The sequence below is a fragment of the Musca domestica genome, unplaced genomic scaffold (assembly GCF_030504385.1).
Source record: "Musca domestica strain aabys unplaced genomic scaffold, Musca_domestica.polishedcontigs.V.1.1 47, whole genome shotgun sequence".
Lineage (NCBI taxonomy): Eukaryota > Metazoa > Arthropoda > Insecta > Diptera > Muscidae > Musca > Musca domestica.
Window position 1 is genome coordinate 1,220,703 of NW_026712338.1, and position 13,123 is coordinate 1,233,825.

General features: G+C 40.0%; 1 protein-coding gene across 1 annotated transcript; it reads left to right on the plus strand.

The window, feature by feature from the left end:
* Window positions 1–201: 201 nt before the first annotated feature.
* Window positions 202–8,769, plus strand: LOC131804667 (uncharacterized). The gene is made up of 2 exons (XM_059127728.1): window positions 202–449; window positions 7,299–8,769. The coding sequence occupies exon 2, from the start codon at window positions 7,303–7,305 to the stop codon at window positions 8,200–8,202; it is 900 nt and encodes a 299-aa protein (XP_058983711.1). The 5' UTR covers window positions 202–449; window positions 7,299–7,302; the 3' UTR covers window positions 8,203–8,769.
* Window positions 8,770–13,123: the final 4,354 nt, after the last annotated feature.

Here is a 13,123-nt window from a genome sequence, read left to right on the forward strand (position 1 = left end):
TTTCATTTGTCTAAATTTGCATCTCTCTCTTGGTACTAAATGCTAATGTACTAAATGCAAATGTTTTCCTTTTACACTGGTTGTTCCTTTTTTCATTTTTGTAAATAAATTTACTTCTATTCTAACCAGCAAACACAACTGTCATTGGTAAGATTCGTTTCCAAATTCTCCACCGAACTTTGTTCAATAAAATTCCATTGTTTGGCAAACTTCTTTTCTAAAACATCTTGTTTTTTTTCTTTCTTTGGTTTTTTTCATACAACTCCGAGGAGAAATTATTCCTGCACTAAAGAATATTATTTCCTCGTTTCGGCAACAACTAACCATCCCAGCTTTTCCAGAAAATCCATTTACGCGTGTTCATTTTGGTCCTTCGAGCCGGATAATTGGATAGCTGTTGCAAATTCCACAAATTAAATTTCTTCGCTTCATCAATTTCATCAAAAAAGGTAAGTTTGTGCTTTCCATTTCTATAATATAACAATAGTGCATTCTTCTGTGGGGTGTTAAAGTGCGTTTTGCCGACGGCAATTTGTTTTTCATTTTTTTTCAAACGCACAGTGTTTCATAAGTGCATTGTAAATTTCAGTAATTTTATTATTCAATAACACCACATTTCTGTAATTTTATTCATTTGAAAATTTGGTGGAATATTCAATTAACATATTTTCAAATTATTATTTTCATTATTTATCTGAAATTATATTATATTCCTATTCATATTTATTTCAAAGTGCTAAAAAAAAAAAAAACAAAAAACATCAATTTATAATTTTTGCTATTCGCGACAGTGTGCTCCAAATTATTCTTTTCCTTTCTTTATTTTCTACCGCGAGAATTGGTACTAATTCTTTTTATACGTGTTTGTTGGTGTGTTATTTTCTTCTTTACGATCATTACATCTTCTTAACACAGTAGTTGCTGTTGTTAGAGATCTGCCTACATTCGTCTCTTTAGAACAATAACTACTCGTTCAACTATAACACACCGTCATACGTATATTTCTTCTATTTTTTCTTGTTGAGCTGTTCGTCTGTTCGGTCATCCAACGACCAGCGTTCATTACCGCACTGCTTGTTCTCACTCAACACACATTCATACCTACAATATTTTTCCTGTTGTTTGGTGGCCGCTGTTGGTTTGTTCGTACGTTCAGCCAACCACCGCAGTTCTCTTACGTGTGTTTTCACTCAATAGTAGTAAAGCTATTCTCTTTAAGTGTGCGTGCACCCTACCGTCGTTCCTTTCATATGGTCGCACTGTAACTTGTTTGCGACACTCATATATAAATATATTATTCGAATATATATAAAGGTAGTTGGTGCTGTACCTTCTTCTTGCCCATTTTTAGTTCACATTACGGCCGCTAGGGGGCGCTGTCCAAATAAGAAAATTCGGAGGTAAACTTGATTTTTTCGAGACTTACCCAAATATTTCTGGTTTTTCTTGGACATTTTCGTCTTCTGATTCTTTTCTTCGCTGGTGCTTATTGGTAGTACGTTTTTCCACCACTAGAGGGCGCTCTGTAAATTCTAAATCACCTAAAAAACTTTAATTCTTTCAATTATTTATTATTATTTCCTGGGTGTTCTTTGATTTTTTTGACATTTGCTCACTGCGGATTTATTTCTGACTGCGCAAATATATAGTGTGTTCGTTCGCCGCCAGGGGGCGTTTTATATATACGAAAATACCTCAAAAATCATAATATTTTCAATATTATTCCAGTTTATTCCGGTTTTTCGTGGAAATTCACCTACTGCTTTTAGTTCTTTCCATTGTTTTATCCATTGTCCATTCATTTACCGCTAGGTGGCGCTGTACAAAGGAGAAAATACAAAGAAAAACGTATTTGTCAACCATTTTTTTAGATATTCGTGAACAAATTTGCTTGGGAAGTTACCCTATTTCCTCCCGTTCTCGCTGTTCTTCGCTTATTCATTGCTAGTTTCTTGTTCTAAATCAATTTTCATTAATTTTTACTGAGCGATAATGTCCTTGGAAGCCTTCATTCGTCAAGCTGATCGTCTGGTCACCTTCAATGCCGAGGTTGTTGGTGGTAATGTTCCCTTGACGTCTGCCCAATTCATAAAGATACATATTTCGGAAGTTAAATCATTATGGGCAGGCATCAAATCAGCGTATGACCAATTTATGTCCGATCGAGCTAGCGAAGAACAGATCGAGGAGGATGATGAACACGAAGAAGATGCAGATGCCGCTTCGGAGCTCGAGACGTTCCAGGCCAAATACAATAGTGCCTATGTCACTTATTGCGAGTGCTTGGCTCGCCTCACGCAGTTGTCTGAGGATCTCCAAAGGCAAACAGTTCCTAAAGAGCCTTCTGTTTCACCTCCGGACCCTTCGATCCAGAGTCCTAATTCTACAATCCATCATGATCATGGTTCAAATTATTCGTTCAACCTGCCCCCATGCGATACCGAAATTTTCAACGGGGATTATATGTCATGGCCGACTTTCCGAGATATGTTCACAGCCGTGTACATAAGAAATTCTAGGCTCAGTCCAGTCGAGCGATTGTTTCATTTGACCCAGAAGACTAAAGGCGAAGCTAGAGATATTGTCCAACGTGCACCTTTGACAAATCAAGGTTTTCAACTTGCTTGGAAAGGTTTGTGCGATCGTTTCGAAAATAAGCGAATTCTTGTTAATGGCCAATTAAAAGTTCTATTCAATCTTCCTGATATTAAGTCCGAGTCAGCGAGTGCAATTAAGTCATTGCAGCGCGACATAAATTCATGTATTGCTGCGTTGTCTCTGTACGATATCGACGTTAGAAGTTGGGATCCGATATTTGTTTTCCTTTGTTCGGATCGTCTTCCTGACTCAACTCTGACGCTTTGGGAACAAGGTTTGGCTGACAAGACTGCTATTCCAAGGTGGGCTGACCTTGATTCTTTCCTTACGAATCGATATCGTACACTTGAATCCGTCTCCGAGATGCGCAATTTTCCGAAGTCTGATGATCGAAAAACTAAATCCAATACACATTCAAAGAATTCGAAGTTCAGCTCATTCCAGACCAATGTTACGGCTCCAAAATGTCCTTTGTGCACAAATTCCGCTCATATTATTCGAAAATGTCCTAGATTCATTGATATGGATGTCAAACAACGAGTGGCTGAGATCAAGAAACAAGGCCTGTGCCTGAATTGTTTCTCAAAAACTCACCACGTAAAAAATTGTACGAGCAAAAATAATTGTTTTGAGTGTCAGAGGCGGCACAACACTATGTTTCATGAGCGTTCGTCAAGTAGTCATCCATCCAATCCACCTACGAGCTCTACCACTTTAAGTCCAAACTCCACTCCATTTTCTCCGAATTCTGTACAGTCCACTACTTCTGGGGGTGGAGTAATTCAGACGTGTTTCACTTCCAGCTCTCGGGGTGTTTTGTTGGGGACTGCGTTGGTGAATGTGATTCACTTAGGAGTAACGTATCACGCTCGTGTACTCCTAGATTCGGGTTCTCAAGGAACATTCATATCTGAACGTTTCTTCAATAAAGTCAAACTTCCATATCAGCGTACAAACGTTCAGATTTCTGGTCTCAATAATTCGACCGCTGCCTCCGTTCGAAAAGTATGTTCCGTTGTGCTGTCCTCTCGATTTGATGATTCCGTTGAGCTTTCCGTGCAAGCATTCGTGGTTCCACATTTGTCTGGAAATCTTCCTTCCCACACATTACCATCATCTTTGTTCTCTCGACTTCCTTCAATTCATCTGGCTGACCCGCACTTCTTCAAAAGTTCGAACATCGATATTCTTATAGGCGGTGACTTTCTTCCATTCATCATGCGTGCTGGAGTCATGCAAGATATTTGTGACTCCTTGATGGGTCAAGAAACCATCTTTGGATGGATTTTAACTGGCCCTGTTCCAGTGTCTTCTTCATCAGACATGTTAATTTCCAATTTCTGTGAAATTTTCTTTGACAGAGAGATATGTCGGTTTTGGGAAGTGGAGAATCTTCCTAAGAAAAAATTTCCTTCAGACTCCGATAAATATTGCGAGGAGCTCTACGTTTCCACTACAAAAAGGAATAAAGATGGTCGGTATGTCGTGTGTCATCCTTTCAAACAAGGTTTCCCAGAGAAAATGGACCTTGGTCAATCCCGTTCACGAGCTGTAACACAATTCCTTCGCAATGAGAGCCGTCTTCTACGAAATTCAGATTTTAAAAAGGAGTATGATCAGGTACTCAATGAGTACGTTCATTTGAAACACATGGTCCCAGTTCCTGCTCCATGTTTAAATAGTGATTCACGCCATTATTATTTACCGCATCACGCGGTTATTAAGCCGGAGAGCTCAACCACCAAGGTTCGGGTTGTCTTTAATGCTTCCTCCGATACGTCCAATGGTCACAGTCTGAACGATGTGTTGCACGCTGGTCCGGTTTTGCAATCTGACTTGACCACTTTACTTCTCAAATGGCGTCTCTTCCGATATGTATTCAATGCGGACATCGAGAAAATGTACCGCCAGATTCTTGTTCATCCAGATCATACTCCGTTCCAACGTATAATATTCCGCAACCACCCAGGTGAGAACATTCATGATTTCGAGTTGCAAACTGTCACTTTCGGTGTCAATTGTGCTCCGTACTTGGCTATTCGCACTCTGCTCCAACTTGCTGACGATGTTCAAGATTTATATCCGAGTGCAAGCGAGATTATTCGTAATTACATGTACGTCGATGATGTGCTTTTCGGAGCCCATTCTATCTCGACTGCTATTCAAGCCAAAGCCGAACTAAAATCTGCACTAGACTCCGCTGGCTTTTGCCTTCGGAAGTGGACGACCAATTCGAGAGACATTCTTGCAGATCTTCCTAATGATTATTTATTTCATGAAGCCTTTTTAGACTTCGATGATCACAGCACAGCCAAAACCTTGGGGATTCGGTGGGATGCGAGTTCTGATGAATTTTTCTTTTCAACAACACCGTTTCCATCTTCATGTTCCTATACAAAAAGAGAGATCCTGTCTCAGATCTCCAAATTATTCGATCCTGCTGGATGGCTTTCACCATGCATTGTTGTGGCGAAAGTTATCATGCAGAAGATATGGTCCGATGGCACTGGTTGGGATGATGTTATAAATCCCTCCACATTGTCCGAATGGAAAATATTCCAGTCAAACTACTCTGTTCTTGATAGAGTTAGAATTCCGAGGTGGCTCGATTTTACTCCTATGGCTGACATTCAGTTCCATGGCTTTTGCGATGCATCCGAAAAGGCATACGCGGCCGCTTTATATGTGCGAATAGCTAGAGGTACGTCCGTATTCACTCACCTGGTGTATTCCAAAACAAGAGTTGCTCCAGTGAAAACACTGTCCATTCCAAGGTTGGAGCTTTGTGGGGCTGTTCTTCTAGCAGACATGATCGATACATTGCTCCCTACCCTTAATATTTCGAAATATTCCTTATTCTGCTGCACAGACTCCACTATCGTTCTTTCCTGGCTTTCCAAACCTCCTGGTCATTGGCAAACATTCGTTGCCAACAGAGTTTCGAATATTATTCAAGTAGTTGATCCGTCCAGATTTCACCATGTTCCTTCGGAAGCCAATCCAGCAGATTTAGCGAGCCGCGGTGTGTTGCCACAAGACATTGTCAATAATGATCTTTGGCGGTACGGACCATGGTGGCTTCGTGAAACTGCAGATCAATGGCCAGAGTTCATTCATTCAACAGAAACAGACGTGGAGCGAAAGTCTGTTCGTGTTCATTTTTCCTATTTCGATTCAAGGGAGGATATATTGGGAAGCATTTCATCTTATCAGCGAGCACTTAGGGTATTTTCCTATGTGTATCGATTTATTCACCGTACCCATCCAAGGTACCGTTCTTCTTTTTCGCGCGCTTCGGAACCTCTCTGCAGTTCGGATATGATCGGAGGTCGTAATATTCTTGTTAAATGGTGTCAAAAGTCCTGTTATCCAGAGGAGTACCGGACATTGTACATGGGAAAGACTGTTTCGTCCTCTAGTTCGCTTCTAAGCTTAAATCCATATCTAGATGCTGATGGTCTAATTCGTTCTTGTGGCCGGTTAGATTCGTCACCTGGCATTTCTTTCGATGAAAGACGTCCGATCATACTCCCGTACAGTTACAAGTTCTCCAGGCTCTATGTTCAATTTGTTCATCAGATTACCATTCATGGTGGCAATCAACTTGTTCTTCGAGTGATAAGATCACAATACTGGATACCCAAGGTAAAGAACATGATCAAGGCAGTCATAAAGGAGTGCAAAACGTGTGTTCTTTACAAAAAGCATTGTCAGAAGCAGATCATGGCTGCCCTCCCTCCTGAGCGAACTGTCCTTTCTCGTCCATTTTTCCGTACCGGTCTTGATTTTGCGGGACCGTTTGATGTGAAAAGTTATTGCGAGCGTGGTTGTCGTTTCACGAAAGGTTACGTGTGCGTGTTCGTATGTTTTGCCACAAAGGCGATCCATTTGGAGCTTACATCCGACCTGTCGACGCCCACGTTCCTAGCAGCCTTCCATCGGTTCGTTTCTAGGAGAGGATGTCCTTCCCACTTATACTCTGACAATGGTACGACCTTTGTAGGGGCGTCCAAAGTTCTTGCTAGAGAATTCTTTCAAGTTTCGCGTTCGGCTGTGATCTCTCAATATGCTCTTCATAATCTAAACTGGCATTTTATTCCACCTGGGGCACCTCATATGGGTGGCCTCTGGGAGGCCGGAGTCAAAAGCTTCAAAACCTTCGAGGAGTTCTCCACGCTACTCTCGAGGATTGAGGCGTGTTTAAATTCGCGTCCTCTTTCTCCGATTTCAAGCGAGCCTTCCGATTTCGCAGCTCTGACTCCTGGCCATTTCCTGATTGGTTCTCCGATTCTCGTTCCTGTCGATCCACATATTGATGACAGTCCTCTCTCCCTGCTGAATAGATGGCAACGTCTTAAAGCTGTCCATCAAAGTTTCTGTTCTCGCTGGAAAACTGAATATCTTCGAGAACTCCAAAAGCGTACGAAGTGGCAAACTTCAGAAAAGGATATTGAGGAGAACACACTGGTCGCTATTCATGACGAAAATCTTCCGCCGACTTCGTGGCGGTTGGGTAGAGTCATTAAGACTTATATTGGTTCCGATCGGCATGTTCGAGTCGCAGACGTCGTAACTCAGAAAGGCATCATAACTCGCCCGATAACCAAGCTCGTAGTTCTTCCTTCTGATAACTAAGTTCGAAATTTCTTCCATTTACCTTTCTCTTCCTTTCCTTCTATCTATATTTATGTTACGTCAAGAACCATGCCTAAATCGAACAGCTCCAGTCGCATCAGTCATTCCCGTGCCAACCAAGCTCCTCACAGAAAGGGACGTTTCCTCTGCCGTCTGTGCCAGCGTCCGCATCCATTACGATTGTGCAGGAAGTTTTTAGATATGACCATGGCGGATCGGCTGAATGCTGTACGGCGGCATAAATACTGTGTGAACTGCCTGGCTCACGGACACTCACATGGTACATGCTTTAGCGATCGCGGCTGCCATCATTGCCACAAATTCCACCACACATTGCTGCATGTGAACCCCAAGCTCCGTGACCAGCTTCTGCCAGGAAATTCGTCGTCTCGGTCCCAATCTCGCTCGGTGTCACCACAGCCATCTACATCAACGAGATCTAATTATCGCGCTGTTGAACGTACTAGGCCCGCCGTTTCGTCCCAAGGATCCCTAACATCATTGATCCACAAGAACACTATAATATTATTGCCCACAGTTCTGGTTCGGATCGACGCGAAAGTGATGGCCCGATGCTTGCTGGATTCGGGTTCGTTGGTGAGCCGCATAGCCCGGGGTTTCGCCGACAAGCACAAGATAGCGCGGCTTACTTTGAGGGAGGAGACCATTTGCGCGCTTACACTCTACTCTAGGCATGATTCGTCCGTGAAGATTGAGGGCACTTTTCGTGTGGATAATCGGATCGCGATGAAGACTCCACTCGAATCACTTCCGGAAGACTACCACAAGCACTTCCCGCATTTGCTGTTCGCCGATCCGGACTTCCACAAATCTGCCGGCATCGATATTGTCATCGGAGTGGATCTTTATCCGAGAGTAATGTCAGAAGGGGTGTATTCACGCAGCGCCTTGCCCACTGCTCAGAGTACCATTTTCGGGTGGGCAATTTATGGCTCCTGTTCGAACTGAACGATTCATTGTATTTATTAATATTTTCTTCGAAATGAATTCCACCAATAAATGAAGTTTCTCACATGCACTATTGTTTTTCCTCCTTCCCAAAAAGCACAAACTTTCCTTTTCAGCATATTTAGTATCCAGTGGTTACAGACCTAGCGAATCTATGTGGCTGAGCTGTTCACTTTGAAGGAAGACTGCATCCTGGTACCAGCCCGTTCACCATTATATATATCTAATCTTTCAATATATCATTTTTTTTTTTTTTGTACACAAGAGAGATTGCTAGTTTTTGGTCTAATTTCTTTAGTTGCAGTTACTGCAAGGGGGCCGGTAATGTTAACGCCAAGGTTAACCACGCTGGTCACCCTATTCTCTAGTTTCAATTTTTCTTTCATTTGTCTAAATTTGCATCTCTCTCTTGGTACTAAATGCTAATGTACTAAATGCAAATGTTTTCCTTTTACACTGGTTGTTCCTTTTTTCATTTTTGTAAATAAATTTACTTCTATTCTAACCAGCAAACACAACTGTCATTGGTAAGATTCGTTTCCAAATTCTCCACCGAACTTTGTTCAATAAAATTCCATTGTTTGGCAAACTTCTTTTCTAAAACATCTTGTTTTTTTTCTTTCTTTGGTTTTTTTCATACAACTCCGAGGAGAAATTATTCCTGCACTAAAGAATATTATTTCCTCGTTTCGGCAACAACTAACCATCCCAGCTTTTCCAGAAAATCCATTTACGCGTGTTCAGGGGGTTATACTAAAATGTGGACCTACATAGCCCATTTTCAATACCAACAGTCCTGCAGACATAATACACATTTGAGTAAAATTTTATCAACCTACTTCATTTCGTTCGGAAGCTAGAGTGATTTCCACAGACGACAGGACATTGATAAATCGACATAGAATTTTATGCTTATCAAGAATATATATACTTTGTGGGGTCTAAAATGTATATTTCGAGGTGTTACAAACGAAATGACAAACTTAATATACCCTCCATACTATGGTGTATAACAAGTAGAAAAAAACATTAAGTTCGGCCGGCCCGAACTTTTAATACCTTCCACCTTTCATATAAAATAAGACCTTTTGCATAATGCAGTTAAACCTACCAAAAAACCATAAAGGAAATGAGGCCGTATATGGAGCCATACCAAAACGGGAACCTCTATAGCCAATTTTGTACTTCAAAGATTGCCCATTATATATACAAAGTTTTCGTCACCGGAGCTAGAACCCATTTAGACCAACAAATACCAATTTTTAGACAAATCCGTGAAAAAATATGACAAAAATCATTAAAATACCGAATATTGGGATATACCGTTATATGGGTGCTATGGACCGGTATATCATTTTCAATACCAACCATAATAGGCACAGTTTTGACGCTCTACGTCAAAAAATGTGGGCTGTATCGTAATTTCAACGGACAGACGGACATCGTTAAGTGGACTTAGAATTTTATGCCGATTATGAATACATATATATATATATACCTTATGGGGCCTACGATGAATTTCTAGGGATGTTACAAACCGGAGGACAAAGTTAATATACCCTCCTCCTCCAAGGTAGAGGGTATAAAAATTGTGTGGAAAGCCTTAGAATATGCAATAAAAAGGCTAAAGATTTATGTATATGTATGAGTTTAACATAATGTGTAAAATAGCATTTAACCCATTAACGCCGACTCCCTTATTAGTGGGAAAAAAATTTAAAAAATTTAGTGGAGGATGCCATAATGTCACTCATATTCCGTGCACAAAAATTCAGCCCCCTATCTCTTCCCCTTGCTCGTGCAGGGGGTGGTGCGTTTTCGCACCCATCGGCGTTAATGGGTTAATAAGAAAGCCTGCGTACTGTTTGACTTATTAAGGTTAATATACTGAATAGATACTAGAAGTTAAATATTAGATAGCCACTAGGAATGTTTAGTCAAAACCCAAACTGTACTTTTAGTTTCTCATGGGTCAATTATTTGAAAACCTCGTTCAACAATTACCCGAATAAACTGAAAAGGAGACTTCGAGTGGAGTTTTACAATATACCTAGTTGCCCTATAACATGAAAAATAATTCGGTGAATATCTGCAATTATTGTCTGGGCACCCTGCTCTTACCAATGGATCTTCTTTACGCTAAACGTATGTTTTGTGTTGCGTGATCAGACAAAACAGATAAACAAGGGGTACCTTCTTTTCACATTTGTTGCAATGTCTTCTAGCCATGACAAGCAAACAAATCACGAAGCACGTATGCCCTCAACAAAACTCGTTTTTATAAATTGTTTATATTTCCTATTGATTTCTTCATAGATTTTTTTTACACAATTCTGAACACATATTTTAGATTTTTAAACAAACATGATGCATACTTTCAGGATCCAAAATAATAATGCACATTATATAATGCATTCTCAATACAGGCAACAGCCAGCCAATCCAGCCATCTAACTAACCATCCAACATAAACAATTTCATGCAATCTATTTATTTATATTTTCTATTTATTTGGGTTCTCCTTCATATTTATTTAGTTTTTTTTTCTTTTGAGGTTCGCCATACAAATCTTTACATTGTTGTTGTTGATATTGGCATTGTTGCTGCTGCTGCTGCCACATTGAAACTAGAACAAAGAACTCTGAACATATGTTTTTGGGTAATAATATGTTGCAAGCCAAGCAGCAAGGGAACAAGCAAAACCAAGTATCGTTATTTATATTGGAAAACTTACAAACGGAAATGGATTACGTGCCTCAAGGAAATAGGATACAAGTTCCTCTTCTTTAGCGTGAGTGTGTTACGTGTGTGTGTGTGTAAACAAAGATATGAAAGATGGGTGGGTAACTTGCAGGGAAAATATGTATGTTGAATTTCAAAATTTAGAAGGGGCGAGGCAAGTATTGACAATGACAGGCTGCTTTAATGAATATTAAGTTGGAGTTCACCAAAGGTAAGAGAGAGGGGAATGATTAAAATATATTCTGTTCTTTTTATACCCTCCACCATATATATATATATATATATATATATATATATATATATATATATATATATATATATATATATAACAGATTTTTTTGCAAGTTTCGCATTTGAATATTGTAATAGCTTATGACAAAAGTTGCCTATGCAGGTCCACGTCGTCGTGGACCCTAATATACGGCTACATTCGGTATTTTTTTTACCCTCCACCTTGGAAAGGAGGGTATATTAACTTTGTCATTCCGTTTTTAACATCCTTAAATATTCGTCGTAGACCCCATAAAGTATCCGTCCGTCCGTCTGTCTGTTGAAATCACGATGCAGCCCACATTATTTGACGTAGAGCGCCAACATTAAGCAGAGCAATTTGTATTGTGTCTAGGATGGTTGGTATTGAAAATGAGATATATCGGTCCACGTTCTGGTATAGTCCCCATATAACGGTACCTCCCGATATTCGGTATTTTGATGATTTATGTCACATTTTTTCACGGATTTGTCTGAAAATTGGTATTTGTAGGTCATAACGGGTCCCTGTGCGTGTGGCAAAACATTGCATGAATAGGTCCACTTTTGGTATAGCGCCCATATAAATGTACCTCCCGATATTCGGTATTTCAATTTTTCGTGCCACATTTTTTCACGGATTTTTCTAAAAATTGGTATATGTTGGTAATAATAGGTTCCAGCTCCGGTGGTGAAACATTGCATGTATGGGTCCATGATTTGGTATAGCCCCCATATAACGGTACCTCCCGATATTCGGTATTTTGATGGTTTTTCCCACATTTTTTCACTGGTTTGCCTAAAAATTGGTATTTGTGGGTCATAATGGGTCCTACTTCGTGTGGTGAAACATAGTATGTATAGGTCCACGTTTTGAAATAGTCCCCATATAACGGTACCTCCCGATATTCGGCATTTTAATGGTTTTTGCCACATTTCTTCTAATGTTTCCTTTACCCTAAGTTGGAGGGTATTCAAAGTTCGGCCCGGCCGAACTTACAGCTTTTTTACAAAAATGTTTAAGAATGCATAGAGCTACTCAAAAAATAAAAATTAGAAAGCTATAAAATAGTTTCGACAAATCTAACAGAGAAGATAAAAAAAGTTATGAAAACATCATAAAATGCTAAATATTTAGATTATGGTACTCTTTCCTAGTACCGAATTGAAAATTTTTCTCTCAAAATAGTTTTTCGCAAAACCCAATGTAAAATATGAATGTAAATCGTATGCTTCCCCTCATTACTTATTCACTTCCTCTAATAACAAAAAGGTGACCACCTTTTTCATGACGATCTCGTACGCACCATCACAACTGCAAAATCAACTCCATCTAAAACAAATTTTGAAAACCAGACGACATTCAAATTGGTAGTCAGCTGGCTTGAAAGGGGGCCTTATAATTGGGTCATGGCTTCAATGTTGCCTTCCAATTCGTCGTATAGATATGAGCTAGTCTAAAGACGTTAATTACATAATCTAGGTGGCTAATTGACCGGCCCCGAACGTGAAATATAATGTTCACCGAACACTCCTCTCAATATGTCCACTGTTACGCGTACTGTGTGACACCGTCTTGTTGAAACAACATACCATTAAAGGCAAGCTCTTGATTTATTGAGAAGGTACGAGATAGACCCATAGTCCCATGATCTGCACAGATCCCGTCCGTCCATCAATCTCTGCATGTAGTTTTGTGAACATTTACAATCCGATTTAGATCAAATTTTACGCAGGTCATTTGTTTGACCCCCGGACAAACTCTATTGAAATTGGAGATAATTGGATCAGATTTGGATATAACTCCAAAATATATGTTCGTTTGATTTGACTTTTATTGTCCACCAAATGTGAAATATCAGCCCAAATAGGATGAAATTTGGCACAGCCAACAAATGTGAGTTTGGGACTAAGTATTCCAAATTTGCCG

Excerpts from the sequence above, each read along its gene's own strand:
- LOC131804667 (XM_059127728.1), top strand. The coding sequence starts at position 7,303 with ATGCCTAAATCGAACAGCTCCAGTCGCATCAGTCATTCCCGTGCCAAC.